At 41.6% G+C, this 15,250-nt stretch overlaps 1 protein-coding gene across 1 annotated transcript in view; it reads left to right on the plus strand.

The window, feature by feature from the left end:
• LOC125454999 (zinc finger protein 292-like) overlaps positions 1–15,250 on the plus strand; it is a 158,085-nt gene that overhangs the window by 22,247 nt on the left and 120,588 nt on the right. The window contains exon 2 of the mRNA XM_048536440.2: positions 9,956–10,110. Coding sequence (XP_048392397.1) covers positions 9,956–10,110 — 155 coding nt within the window. The remainder of the gene's footprint in view (positions 1–9,955; positions 10,111–15,250) is intronic.

Here is a 15,250-nt window from a genome sequence, read left to right on the forward strand (position 1 = left end):
AGGTGTGGGAGTCAATGACTTGCTAGTAATATAATTGGACCAGTAACCTAGAGACCAATATAAAACTTTGGGGACACAAGTTCAAATCCCTACTCAACAGCTGGTAAAATTTGAATTTTAATAACCTTGAAATGGTATGTAATTTTTATGAAACTCCATCTAATTTGCTAATGTCCATTCCTGTGCGAACAGTAATTGGTCTGACCTTTGTTTGACTCCAGACTTGTAGCAACATGGGTAACTCTTTTAACTGATCTGTGAAAAGACCTGGCAAGCCACTTAGTTGCATTAAATTGCTTAAAAGTCTCAAAGAAATTTAAACCAGATGGACAATCTGGCGTCAACCTAGCCACTAGAAATGATTGGGTGAATAGTGCTGAGTTTGTCAAAGTCCCTAATAACAAGTGGGGTTTAATGCCAAAATTAGGTGAGCTATCTCATTAGAATTTTCAAGCAAGAACCTGTTATTGTTTGTTTTTATAAGGTATGATTCTGTGGGTATTGTCTCTCTCCTAAAAGCTGCCATCACCATCCCCGGTCCCAGCCCCCTCTTAAGTGACAGCAGATTGGTAGCGCAGTGCTACGTAATCAAGAGGGAGTTGTCCTGGAGATCATCAGCATTAACTCTGGACCCTGGAAGTTTTATGATCTCGCATGTGCTATTGACTACCATTTGAAGGGTGTATTGGTGATGACAAAGATGCAGGATATACTTCTAGAGACTTCAATATCTATCATCAAAAGTGGTTGCATCCTCAATTGACTGGGTCTGATGGGTAGTGAAAAACCAATGAGGAGGATAAACAAGTTTTAACCTGATCTTCCCCAATCTGCACATGTGGTGACTAGGAAATGTAGAAATCTCCATGACTTCCCACATAGTGCAGAAGGAGTATACCATAGCTGTTTTGGTGCCATGACTTCCCTTTAGCTCTTGAATTACTCACTGCTAGCCTAGCTGTTCTCAGGACCCAAAACATTAACTGTTTTATTTCCTTCAGAGATGCTGCTAGATCAGCAGAAGTTATCCAGCAACTTTTTTTTGCGCTAGCCTAGCGATCAGTGTGTCACTGACATGAATTAAAAATGACTTGACTAGACAAAGCTCTGAAGTTAGAGCTGCTTGGGTCTGGATTGATTGAAAAAAACCTTTTACTACCAATTTATGCCTGCTATTCTCCTATGATGATTTAAATCAAAGTGACTGATATGCTTTCTAGATGTTTTGCATCAAGCAATTCAGTGATCTTATAACACACTATCTGGAGCAGGTAGAATTTTTACCCTGGAGCTCCTTGGCTCAGAAGTAAAGGCACTACTGCTGTGCCAGAAGAGCTCCACACTCTTCTACGTACAGTTATCTGTGTACTGGTGGGATGAAGCTAATGCATTTTCATTGAAATCAGCCTTTGTGCACATGCAATCAGGCAGTTAGTATTATTTTTACCGTAAGGTAGAAGATGCAAACAAAGGTTGCTCAGACATATGTTGGATATTATGTGAAAAAGTTGGTGAACCCACTATGCAAAATAGGTTAAACAAAGACTAATGGTAGTTACGACATACTGCACGGTGATGTGACAAATATTTGCTTAACAATCCTGTTGGAAAGTTAAAATGGGATGCCCATCTTTCTGAATATAACAAGCTTTTTGAAGAGGCTGACCCATCTTGCTGACCATCCTCTCCCACCACCATATGTGTCTCCCTTACTGATGTTATCCTGCCCCAACCTTCCTGCAGATGTTAACTTTACTGTCAGTCTGCTTAGGCAGCTGCTCCTCCAGTCGCAAGCTGTTTCTCCTGTGCTTGCTGCTCCTTTTGACCTTTTTATTGATCAAATTTTTTTTCTCCAATCTTATTTCCTATAATAGTAACTCTTGATTGTCAGATATGCAAATTGACACAGCACAGTTAGTAACCACTCAAATAATGCTGTTATACAGTGGTTGGCTCTTTTTGTGGATTTGGGAACAAACTCAGTTTCTTCCTCACCAAATGAAATATAATCAGATTTGAGTGGCTTTATTCTTTCCCCCTGTGGAAATTAGAAGTGCTGAATTAAGTTTGTGATCTCATCATCTTGACAGATCTGTTCGAGTGTTGTTCTTTTTCTCATCTCTAGATATTTTGCAAGCTAAGACTTGTCTTAACTCAAATAATTCAAAGCAGCTGTTTTCTCTTTTCAAGCATGCCAAACCTTTTAACTAATTTTGAATTGCATTAGAATTTTGGTTGCACCAGGAAATTTTATGAAATCTATTCCTTATTCTCAAAACAATTACTATTTAAATCTGCCATCAGAGAAATGCTCTCTTTTCACATTTATTTTCTAGGTAGTTATCAGAATTAGATTTGAGAATCTAATCCTTTTTGTACACTCGTATGTATGCCATTATTGGGAATAATTTTACACTCATTCATTAATGTTTGTTGCTTTTACAAATTTTCCTAATTTCGAGTGCTTTTTGCTGCTTGTATAATTAGATTCTATTTGTTTGTCTTGATTCTGAAATTAATGAATTTTAAGCAAGGCTTTTCGTATAACGGGGTTATTTTAGCATTTTCCTTCTCAGCCAGAGTAGAAAACAGATGGTTGTTGGAGGCCAATCACTTCAGCCCCAAAGCATTAGGAGGCCTAAAGCTTGTTCATCTTTATCTGTTGCAAAATCAGTGATATTGCAGAGTCAGAGAATTTACAGCATGGAATTAGGCCTTCCCCACATCCACAATGGCCATCAAACATCCATCTATTCTCGTTGCATTTTCCACCACTTGGCCTGTAGCCAGGTGTGTGACATGTCAAATATTTCCCTCTGTCATTAATTAGGTCATGGCAGGGGGTTTTCAATCATTCATTCATTCATTCATTCCGGTGTTCAATACAGTTTGCAATTCTCAAAATCTGTGCTCTCAATGAGAACTACTAGGACATTATTCAGGCATGGATTGGTTAATAGTAAGTAATATTTGAGCTGCTTGCAGACCCACAGCATTTTCACTTAAGGAACTTAACTTTCCTACAGACAATAGACACTAAAACCTTCCAAGAGTTGACCAAGTTGGCTAAGGAATGTTACCACCTCAAACCTCTAATTGAGATGCTATCTTTTTATTTGGCTGTTATACAATCGGTGGAATTGGTGTCAGGATTTTTAACAAGGTTAAGATGACTGGAAGAGATATGTGATTTTAGGTTAACCCTGAATGAGTTGTTGAGACCGTTTTACTACATTGGATTAAAAACATAACCATGCAGAAGCACCTACTAGCTGAAGTCTAAATGAACTTCAAACGGGCAGTACAACTGGCTTTGTCATTAGAAAATGTGGCAAGTGGCATATGAAAGCTGTAGTCCAATGGAAGTGAACATCCTCACCTGACCAACTGAGCTTGGGGAACACCACGTGTGTAGGCAGCTGCAGAGCCTCCCAGAGGGTGTATCCTGTGCAGAGAGACTCCAGACCAGCTCACCACAGTACCCCACAACAGAGCTGAGCCCCTGCCAAGTGGCTTAAAAGTTCTTAGATGTGAGCTGGCAAGCCATTTTAGTTACTGCCGGTATGCAGACTCAAGACTGCAAAGGAGTCCTACGAGCCTGAGATGAGTGCCCCTCATGATTTTATATACCTCAATAAAGGCCACCCCTGCTTCTCCTACGTTGGAAGGAATGAAGCCCTATCCTGGTCATCAACACCTTTTTATAACCTAAGCCTGTCAGTTCTGGCAACATCCTCATAAATCTTCTTAGTTAAACTGGAAAGTATACAATGTCTTTCCTATAAAGAGGTGACCAAAGCTCCGCACAATACTCCAAGTGCAACCAACAAATTGTACAACTGAAAGATAACACCCCCAACTCCTATATTCAGTGCCTCAACATTGAGCATGCTGGCCTTCATGGGTTGTCTTCACCATCCTGTCTACCTATGACGCCAGTTCCAATGAACTATGTCTTAATGTGTCAAGGTCCCTCTGTTCCACAACACTCCTTGGGACCTTATCATTTATTGTATTGGTTTGACTTTCCAAAATGCATCACCTCTCACTTACCTGTGTTGAATTGCATTTGCCAGTCCTCAACCCACTTTTCCATCCAATCAAGATGTGTCTGTAATCGTTGATAGTGAAGAAAGTTATCGGAGATACCTCCTAATTTTGTTACAGCTGCAAACTTGCTAATCATACCTTCTATATTCACATCCAGCTCACTTATGTAAATAACAAAGGTCCCAGCACCGATCCCTGTGGGCCAAGAAACAACTTTCAACCATTACTCTCTGCTTCATACCATTGATCCAATTTTGAATCCAGTTAGCTAGCTTTTCCTGAATCCCATGCAACCTACCTATCATGAGTAGCCTGCTGTGCAGGACCTTGTCAGAGGTCTTACTAACGTCCATATAGACAATACCCACTGCCCTACCCTCATCTCTGAATTGCTTCCAATAGAAGATATTCATTTCAAACAAAAGGGCCCAAAATTGCTCTGTTCTCTGGAAGAGGTTCTCACCAGCACCTTGTACAGTTGCAGTAAGACTGCTTTAGTCAGAATCTACTCTTGCGTGCATTTGCAGAGTGGGTGTTTGTTACTTTTTTGGACTTAAGAGGAATCTAGTCAGTCCAGTTCCCCAGCTCTGTTCCTGTAGCCCTGCAGGTTTATTTCCCTCAGTTGCTCAAGTTTCAGTCTGAAATCAAGAATTCCTGCTTCCACTGCTGCCCTCAATTTTAGCGGGTTTCAGGTTGCCACCCATGGCATGTTTGCTCCATACTATGGTGTGTATCTTTTCAATCAATGAATGAGAACAGCTTTTCTTTATCAAACTTATCCAAATCTTTCATGCCTCTCAGACCTCTTTTCAATCTATTTTGCCCCAAGGAAAAATATCCAAACTTTAACTTCTTGCTATTCTACTCCAAACTTCTAAGAAATTCAAGGTCTTGCATGCATCACTAACTGCAATCTTATTACAGTAAAACAAACAATGCTGATGCTGCAGATTGAAACAAACAAATAGCTAGTGAAACTCAGTGGGTCTAGCAGCAGAATTAATGCTTGAAGTCCGGTGACTCTCTGTTTTTGTTATGATCTCATTGTCTTGCTATCTTCAAAGATGCATCCATACCTCCAGTTTATTCTGTCCCAACACACGCATTTTTTAGAATTGTGCCAATCAAGTATATATTCCATCTTCCAACCCATTAAGTGTATTGCATTGCTTTTTTTCCCTTTTTGAAATATCATTTATATGTCTGCTTCTCCTAGCCTGTTTATTACTTTGCAATTAATTACTATCATCCTGTATGTTTGCCGCATCTTCAGTCTTGATGTTATTGGCATTTCTTGAACTTTTCCATAAATGACTTGACTTTTGAAATACTGTATGTCCAGAAAAGCAGCGGTGATGACCCATGGGGAAATTACCACTGTCCAGTCTGAAAAGCAATCATATAGAACCATAGGGGTCTACAACATGGAACCAGGCACTTTGGCCCAATTTGCCCCTGCTACCAGGTTTTCACAATTTAAACTAGTTCCGTTTGCCTGCATTTGGTCCATATCCCTCTGTACCTATCCCATCCATGCACCTGCCTAAATGTTTCTTAAATTACAAGATTGTAGTCACTTCCACCACTACCTCTAGCAGCCCGTTCCATACACTCACCACCCCCTGTGTAGAAAATGTTGTCTGTCTGGACCCTTTTGTATCTGATCACTCTCACCTTAAACCTATGCCCTCTAGTTTTAGACTCCCTCGCCATGGGGAAAAGCTGTTGGCTAACTACGTTTTATCTATGACTCATTTTCTAGACCTCTGTAAGGTCACCCCTCAGTGTCTTATGTTCCAGGGAGAAAAGGTCCCAGTTTATCCTTGTACCTCCTACCTTCCAGTCCAGGTAGCATCTTTACTAAATCATTTCTGCCCTCTTTTTTTTTCTAACTTAACAGTCTCCTTTCTATGGTAGCACACAGTGCTCCCAATGTGGCCTCACCAATACCTTGTACATCTGCAACAAGATGTCCCAACACCTATATGCCTGTCTGCCCGTGACTCCATTTTCAAGAAGCTATGAACCTCTACCTCTAGATATCTTTGTTCTATAATACTCCCTAGCATAGCCATTGACTGTGAGAGTCTTGCCCTAGTTTGCCTTACCAAAATGCAACACCTTGCATTTATCTGAATTAAACTCTATCAGCCATTCCTCAGCTCACTGGCCCAGTTGATCAAGATTTGATGCATTCCCTAATAACCTCGATCACTATCCACTACATCACCATACACTACATCACCCTCCTGGTGTCATCTATAAACATACTAACCATACCTCTTAAATTCTTATTCAAATCATGTTACATAAAATGACAACCATGGACCCAGCACTGATCCCTTTGGCACACTGTTGGCCATAGGTCCCTAGTCTGAAAAACAACCCACTGCCTTCGACTGTCAAGTTAATTTTGTTTCCATATGGCTAGCTTTCCCTGGATCCCATCAAACCTTTCCTTACTCAACAACCTACTGTATGTATCCTGTCAAAGACTTTGCTGGAAAAGCTCAGCATGTCTTGCAGCATCTCTGAAGAAAAAAATCAGACTTAACAATGTTTCAGGTCCAGTCACCCTGTCACCCCTTCAAGAATCTCAATCAAATTCATGATGTGATTTCCTACACACACAGCCATGCTAACCATTCCAAATGAGTCCTTGCTTCTCCAAATGCCTGTGGATCTTGTAGGGGATTTTGAGACACAACTTACCCATCATGGATGTTAGGCACACCAGCCTGCAGTCTTTCTTAATTAATAGCATGATGATAGACATTCTCTAATCTTCAGGCAATTTACCCATGGTTGTTGATTTGATACAAATATCACCTCAAAGTTCCTCATGATTTGCTCCCTAGCCTCCCATAAAGTCCTGGGATACATTTCATCATCAGATCCCTTAACGCGTTTTATGACTACTACCACCTCTTGCGTAATGTGAACACTGTTCAAGACATCACTGTGTATTTCCCCAAGTTCCCTAGCATCCATACCTTTCTCCACAGCAAATGCCGATGAAAAATAGTCATTTATGATCTTCCCCCATTCCTTGTGGATCTTGTTGATCTTTTAAGGGGCCCTATTTTTCCCATAGTTACTCTTGTGCTCTTCATTGTACTTGTAAAATCTCTTCGGATTCTTCTTTTACTTTTTCTGCCAAAGCCATCTCGTGTCCTGTTTTAAGCCCTCCTGACTTCTGTCAAGTGTACTTCAAGACCCTCTATATTAAGAACAAAGAAAATTACAGCACAGGAACAGGCCCTTTTGGCCCTCCAAGCCTGCTTTGATCTAGATCCTCTATCTAAACCTGTCACCTATTTTCCATGGATCTGTATCCCTCTGCTCCCTGCCCATTCATGTATCTGTCTAGATACATCTTAAATGACGCTGTTGTGCCAGCCTCTGCTGGCAACGCATTCCAGGCACCAACCACCCTCTGCATTAAGAACTTCCCGTGCATATCTCCCTTAAACTTCTCTTTTTTTCCCCCCCCCACCTTGAAATGTTACCCCCTAGTAATTGAGTCACCCACTGAGGAGAAAAAGCTTCTTGCTATCCACCCTGTCTATATCTCTCAATTTATGTCGACCTCAATCAGGTCCCCTTCAGCCTCTGCCTTTCTAATGTAAATAATCCTAATTTACTCAACCTCTCTTCATAGCTAGTGCCCCCCATAGCAGGCAACATCCTAGTGAACCTCCTATGCGCACTCTCCAAAGCATCCACGGTGGCTCAGGTTAGCACTGCAGCCCCACACGCCAGGGACCCGGGTTCGATTCCAGCCTCCGGTAACTGTCTGTGCGGAGTTTGCACGTTCTGCCTGTGTCTGCGTGGGTGTGCACCAGTTTCCTCCAACAGTCCAAAGATGTGCAGGCTAGGTGGATCGGCCATGCTAAATTGCCCGTAATATTCAGGGGGGTGGGACTGGGTGGGATGCTCCAAGGAGCGGTGTGGACTTGTTGGGCTGAGGGGCCTGTTTCCACACTGTAGGGAATCTAATCCTTCTGGTAATGTGGCGACCAGAACTGTACACATTATTCCAAATGTGGTCAAACCAAAGACAGTTATAACTGTAACATGACCTGCCAACTCAGTACCCCGTCCGATGAATGAAAGCATGCCGTATGCCTTCTTGACCACTCTAGCAACCTGTGTTGCCACCTTCAGGGTACAATGATTCTGAACGCCCAGATTTCTCTGTCCATCAATTTTGCCCAGGGCTTTTCCATTTACCATATAGTTCACTCTTTGAATTGAATCTTCCAAAATGCATCGCATCGCATTTGCAGTATTCATCAAGGATCTGCCTTGGTTGGATTTGAACCTGGGGCCCTAGAACATTCTCTGGATTAACAGTCCAGCGATAATACCACTAGACCATTACCTCCCCATAAGTTGTGGACTTGACCTATCCTGTTCCATTACTATTTTAAAACTAATGGAATTATGGGGGACAATCACTGATCCCAAAGTGCTCCCCCACTAATACTTTCCCTTGGAAAATTAAGCAGGGCAAGTGATGCAAGTCAGGTTTTTCCTCTTCCCTGTAGGGCCATCTATGTTCCATATAAGAATTTCTCAAATTCCTCTCCATCCAAGCCCTTAACACTATTGGTAGACCCAGTTGATGTTAGGAAAGTTAAAGTCCCTTTATTATTACAGCCCTATTATTCTTGCACCTGTTTGTGACCACCTTACATATTTGCTCCTCGATCTCCTGCTGACTATTGGGATGCTTATAGTTCAATGCCATCAAAATGATCTTGCCCTTTTTTAAAAAGTTCTTAGTTCTACCTATATAGACTTAACAAACCCTCAGATTTTTTTTCTTTCAGTACTGCTGTGATGTTCTCTTTAATTGTCTTTAATTAAACAACACAACTCCTCCTAAAGTCTTGCCTCACTTTTTTCTAGCTTTCCAATAGCATCCGTACACCAGAACATTGAGCTGCCAGTCCTGTCCCTCATTGCGCCATGTTTCTGTGAAAAAGCTATGATCCATCCGTGCTCAGTTCATTTGCCTTACCTGTCAGGCCTCTTGGCATTGAAATAAATGCAGCTTAACCCAAATTTCCCTTGCTTCTTGCCTGCCCCCTGTCATTCTGGGATTATCAGCACTGCCTTTACTGTTTAACTTGCTGTCACTAACCTCTGTATTGTCCTCAACTTTCTCTTGTCTCCCAACAAATATACCTCCATTACTTGGTATTTTCAGTCTTTAACCCATTTGTTTAATCCAAGCTCTCAATGATGCTTCTATGCTAGAAATTTTTTTAAAAGCCAACCTTTCGAATCGCATGTTAAGCACTAAACTGTAGAAATCATCAGTGCATTTGCTTCTTCTTTCTCTAGTTACTCCAAAAAATTCAGTTTGAGCAATGAGGAACAATTGGATGGACAGAGTTGTTGCCTTGAGCAGCCAAGATCAATAGGGCTCTTCAGACGTAAAGATTGATGGGCATAGGATGATAGGAAGGCACGTTTTCTGTTTTATAGTGGGGTTGAAAACAAGGGGATCTAAATTTCTACCAAGAGATAGAAGAAGGCTAAGAAAGCTTTACAGACTTGTGTACCAGCTTTTTGTCAATTGTTTGAATAAAATTAATAGTCACTTCTGTAAACCTGGTTTAATGGTCTTTCCAGAAATCAAGGTCAAAGGTACAGTAGGAATCCAATGCAAATTCCAGTGCGTGGCATAGTTTGGTTAGAGCCAGACAATCTAACTTTTGCTCTGAGTACAAATTGCATCACACTAAATGTCACAGAGGAATGCAATCCGTGGAAAACTTGACCTGTTAAAACAGAGAAATTTGAATTATGTGAATATTTAAGAATTGAGCTTCATGATAAAGCTTTTTGTATCATGCTGCACTAGAAACACTGAAATTTTAATTTTTCATTACAGACTCTTGTACAGTATGCTGGGAAGTGGAAAATCTCTGATAATCCTTTACCGCTGTTGGAAGTATATACTGTGGCTATACAGAATTATTCCAAGGCACGACCTTGCCTCACAGCTGAGTGTGAGAATGTATGTTTTGTACTTAACCGACTAGCATTGTAAGTACCACAAACAACTTCATTCTATGCGGGAGCTGATCTAATTTGTGGATAATGTATTTTTTCGGCAGAAAGCTTTACAACTGAAATTTTATGCATTATATGGAAAAGTTTCTGATTTTTATATTTGAAACAGTTAGATTTGAGATAACTATGTAATTTTTATGAAATAGCTTATTTGGAATTGAGAATCTGCAAAATAATCAGGTGTTCTATATGTACACATCCTGATTTGGCCAAGTGCACCCAGGCTCAGATTCATGCACTCAACTAGAGGAAGTACAGCACAGAAACAGACCATTCACCCAACTAATCTATGCAAGTCTTTCTGCACTGCACAAGCCTATTTCATCTTTTCACATCTAAACCTATCATCAATGCAGTCTGTTATCTTCTCCCTCCAATGTGGCAGTGCATTTCATGTACCATCTTTTGGGTAAAGAAGGTCCTCCTGGCTATTTTGTTTTGATGGCCTCTAATTATGCTGTTCCCATAAATAGAAACATTACCTCTGTCTAGTCTGTCAAAATGTTTCATAATTCTAAAGATCCATTAGGTTGCCCATCAGCCTTTTTGTTTTGTTCGTCGGTTCCTGTTCAGCTTTTCCTGAAATATATATTTCATTGTACGATCCCTGTCAATTTTCTCTGCATCATCTCCTGTATGAACTGGAGCTGCATGCAATATGCTAGAGAGTGGGTTTTCCCAAAGTTCAGTGCAAGTTTCGTGTAATTTACCTGCTTTATTAATTTTATCTGTTTAGCAATAAAGCCTCTTTCGCTTTTTTTGGGATTACTAATCTGTAGTGCAATGTGTAGTGATTGATGTATTTGAGCACTGACCGAATGGGATGCAGTAATGTGACAAGATCAAAAGTCAAAAGGTCAAATTGCAATAAACAGGCAAGAGATTTGAGATTCTTGAACAACTTTTCATAATGAATATCTTTTCAGTTCCAACATTCACCACATGGTGACCTCAGATGATCCTACATACATAATCAATTTCCAACCCCCCCCGGCCATGTGCCTTCATAAAATGCTGCTTGAAACCGTGATATGAATTGTATGGTCAAACTTGCCTTCATGTGGCAACATTCCTAATGAAAATCTAAAAGATGAGGTATGTGCTTACCCTCAATGACAGTGTTATTCGTTGGGAATTTTTATAAAATTGACAAGTTTTTAAAGAATCTATGTTACTATATTTTAATCCATGCTAGTTTTAAATATCAACTCTCACAAGCAACATTAAAGATGAAAATATTTTTGTCATCTTACAAAATGCATAAAAAGAACAAACTTTTGATTATTACCGTCATCTGAATGGAAATGCTGTCAAAAGATGATCAGTCACTATTTCTGATGGAAAATAAACAAGAACTACCCAGGAATTTGTTTTCATTACTGTACAGCAATCATAATTGCCACTTGGTATCAGGAACACCATTTGATCTTTTACAAGGTTTTACTGGATTTTTGTCTTCACCAGGATTTTGGGACAAAGCCGCTCTTGCTGCCTTCTCTCTGCCGCCACTCCTCCCTCTTCCCTCTTCTCTCCCAGAGAGACACGGGCTAAGAAGGAGTTATTAGAATCCCTACAGAGGCCATTTGGCCCATTTTATGTCCTGCACAGACTCTCTGAAGAGCATCCTACATGGACCCAGCCCCTCACCCTATCCCCATTTAATGTGGATAATCCTCCTAGCCTGCATATCCCTGGCAAATACTGACCATTCAGCATGGCTAATCCACCTAACTTGCACGTCTTTGGACTGCCGGAAGAAACCGGAGTACCCCATGCAGACACTGGGGGAAATGTGCACACTCCACATACAGTCACCCAAGGCTAGAATCAAACCTGTGTCTCTAGCACTGAGGCAGCAGTGCTAACCACTGATTCTCCATGCTGCTTTTGGTGTAAGTTCTCCTGACCTTAATAGAGCGTCAGCTGCACATGGAAACTGTGCTTTTTGATTCCAAAGCCTGTGTAAATTTTGAACAGCAGTGGTTCCAGCATTGATCCTGTGGGATGCCATTTCCCATCTCCTTCCATCCAGGATAATTGCCCTTTCTCACTTTGAACCAGTGAACAATCCATTCTGCTACTTCTACTCTTCAGCCTTTGACCTTCCTTTTGACTAATAAGGTGTATATAATAAAATGCTTTGTGAATACCCAGATAAATTGGATCAATTGCTCTCCCACTTTCTACTTGTAACGATATCAAAAATTCAAGGTTGTTTGAACAAGATTTTGCCTTTTGTGATCCATGTTGCCGCCTAATCATTTATATTTCTGATTTATACATCCTCCTAGTCTGTCTTCAAGTAGAATTTTGTTACTTTCCTACCTCTGTTAAACTGAATGATCTACAGTTCCCCCGGACATAGCCTGCCTTCCTTTCAAGTTTGAATGTTATTAGCTGCCTAATGTTCTGCTGACACTACACGCGTTTCTAATGACTTACTAATGACTTGTGGCTAGAAAAGTTGATGAGGGTCGAGCTGTGGATGTGGTGTATATGGACTTCAGTAAGGCATTTGATAAGGTTCCCCATGGTAGGCTCATTCAGAAGGTCAGGAGGAATGGGATACAGGGGAACTTAGCTGCTTGGATACAGAATTAGCTGGCCAACAGAAGACAGCGAGTGGTAGTAGAAGGAAAATATTCTGCCTGGAAGTCAGTGGTGAGTGGAGTTCCACAGGGCTCTGTCCTTGGGCCTCTACTGTTTGTAATTTTTATTAATGACTTGGACGAGGGAATTGAAGGATGGGTCAGCAAGTTTGCAGACGACACAAAGGTCGGAGGTGTCGTTGACAGTGTAGAGGGCTGTTGTAGGCTGCAGCGGGACATTGACAGGATGCAGAGATGGTCTGAGAGGTGGCAGATGGAGTTCAACCTGGATAAATGCGAGGTGATGCATTTTGGAAGGTCGAATTTGAAAGCTGAGTACAGGATTAAGGATAGGATTCTTGGCAGCGTGGAGGAACAGAGGGATCTTGGTGTGCAGATACATAGATCCCTTAAAATGGCCACCCAAGTGGACAGGGTTGTTAAGAAAGCATATGGTGTTTTGGCTTTCATTAACAGGGGGATTGAGTTTAAGAGTCGTGAGATCTTGTTGCATCTCTATAAAACTTTGGTTAGACCGCACTTGGAATACTGCGTCCAGTTCTGGGCGCCCTATTATAGGAAAGATGTGGATGCTTTGGAGAGGGTTCAGAAGAGGTTTACCAGGATGCTGCCTGGACTGGAGGGCTTATCTTATGAAGAGAGGTTGACTGAGCTCGGTCTCTTTTCATTGGAGAAAAGGAGGAGGAGAGGGGACCTAATTGAGGTATACAAGATAATGAGAGGCATAGATAGAGTTGATAGCCAGAGACTATTTCCCAGGGCAGAAATGGCTAGCACGAGGGGTCATAGTTTTAAGCTGGTTGGTGGAAAGTATAGAGGGGATGTCAGAGGCAGGTTCTTTACGCAGAGAGTTGTGAGAGCATGGAATGCGTTGCCAGCAGCAGTTGTGGAAGCAAGGTCATTGGGGTCATTTAAGAGACTGCTGGACATGCATATGGTCACAGAAATTTGAGGGTGCATACATGAGGATCAATGGTCGGCACAACATTGTGGGCTGAAGGGCCTGTTCTGTGCTGTACTGTTCTATGTTCTATGTAAATATAGGAACTAATGCCTCTGCTAACACTTCCCTAGATAATTCATTTGACTGCTTGACAGCCTTGGAGCTGTGGCTGGATTCGCTTTGGAGCATCCATGAGGCTGAGGGGATTGTGGATAACACCTTCAGTAAATTGGTCACACTGCAATAAAATTATCTGAAGAAGATGGGGAATCGGTGACCAACAGACAGGAAGAATTGGAGGGTAGTGCAGGAGTCCCTTGCAGCCATCTCCCTCCAAAACTGGTATACCATTTTGGATCCTATTGGGAGAGATGGCTCCTCAGGGGAAGGCAGCAACTGTCAGGTTCATGGCATCTTGGCTGGCCCTGCTGCACAGGAGGTCAGGATAAAGAGTGACAGAGCTATAGAGATATGAGATTCAATTTTAAGGGGAAACTAATAGGCGTTTCTACAACTGCACATAAAATTCCAGAATGACACGTTGCCTTCCTAGTCAGAGTCAACATGTCTGAGTACCTGCGGGATATTCTGGAGGGGGAGGGTGAATAGTCAACAGCCGTGGTGCATCTTGGCACCAGTGATAGAGATAATTAAACTGGGAAATGAGGGGTGCTGTAAGCTGAATTTAGGCAGTTAGGAGTTAAACTAAAAAGTAGGACCTCAAAGGTAGTAATCATGGGATAGCTGTCCTGCCATTCCTAATGACTAGCACATGGCATTGGTAGCTAAGATGAATACGTGGCTTGAAGGGTGGTGCGAAAGGGAGGGATTCAAATTCCTGGGACATTGGAACTGGTTCCACGTAAAGTTGGACTGCTACAGACTGGACAGTCTGCACCTGGGTAGGAATGGAACCGATGTCCTAAGGGGGTTGTTTACTTGTGCTTTTGGGGAGGGTTTAAACTAATATGGCAAGGGGATAGGAACCAGTGCAGGAAGTCGGAGGGAAATAAAGTGGGGACAGGAACTAAAGACTGTAAAGGGAACAGTGAAAGTAGAAGGCAGAGAAACCAAAGACAAAAATTGAAAAGGGCCACATTACACCATGATTCTGAAAGGGTAATAGATGTCAAAAAATGAGCCTGAAGGCTCTGTGCCTCTCTAGAGCGAGGAGCATTTGTAATAACGTGGATGAATTAACTGCATAGACAGTTATAAATGAGTATGATGTAATTGGGATCAGAGAGACCTAGCTCCAAGATGACCAAGGATGAGAACTCGATGACCATAGTTATTCAATTTTCAGGCAAGACAGACAAAAGAGCAGGAGGTGGGTTGCTGGTTAAGAGGACATTAGCTTGGATGATGTGGATTCTGTATGGGTGGAGCTGCAGAACAACAAAGGGGGAACATCATCAGTGAGAGTTCTGCACAGACCACCAAACAGTAATTGTGGAGTTAGGGATTGTATCGAGCAGGAAATTAGAGATGCATGCAGTGAGGGGATGGCAGTTATTAAGGGTAACTTCAATCTACATATTGATTGGACTAACCAAACTAG

This window comes from Stegostoma tigrinum, chromosome 9 (assembly GCF_030684315.1).
Source record: "Stegostoma tigrinum isolate sSteTig4 chromosome 9, sSteTig4.hap1, whole genome shotgun sequence".
In the NCBI taxonomy this organism is placed as follows: domain Eukaryota; kingdom Metazoa; phylum Chordata; class Chondrichthyes; order Orectolobiformes; family Stegostomatidae; genus Stegostoma; species Stegostoma tigrinum.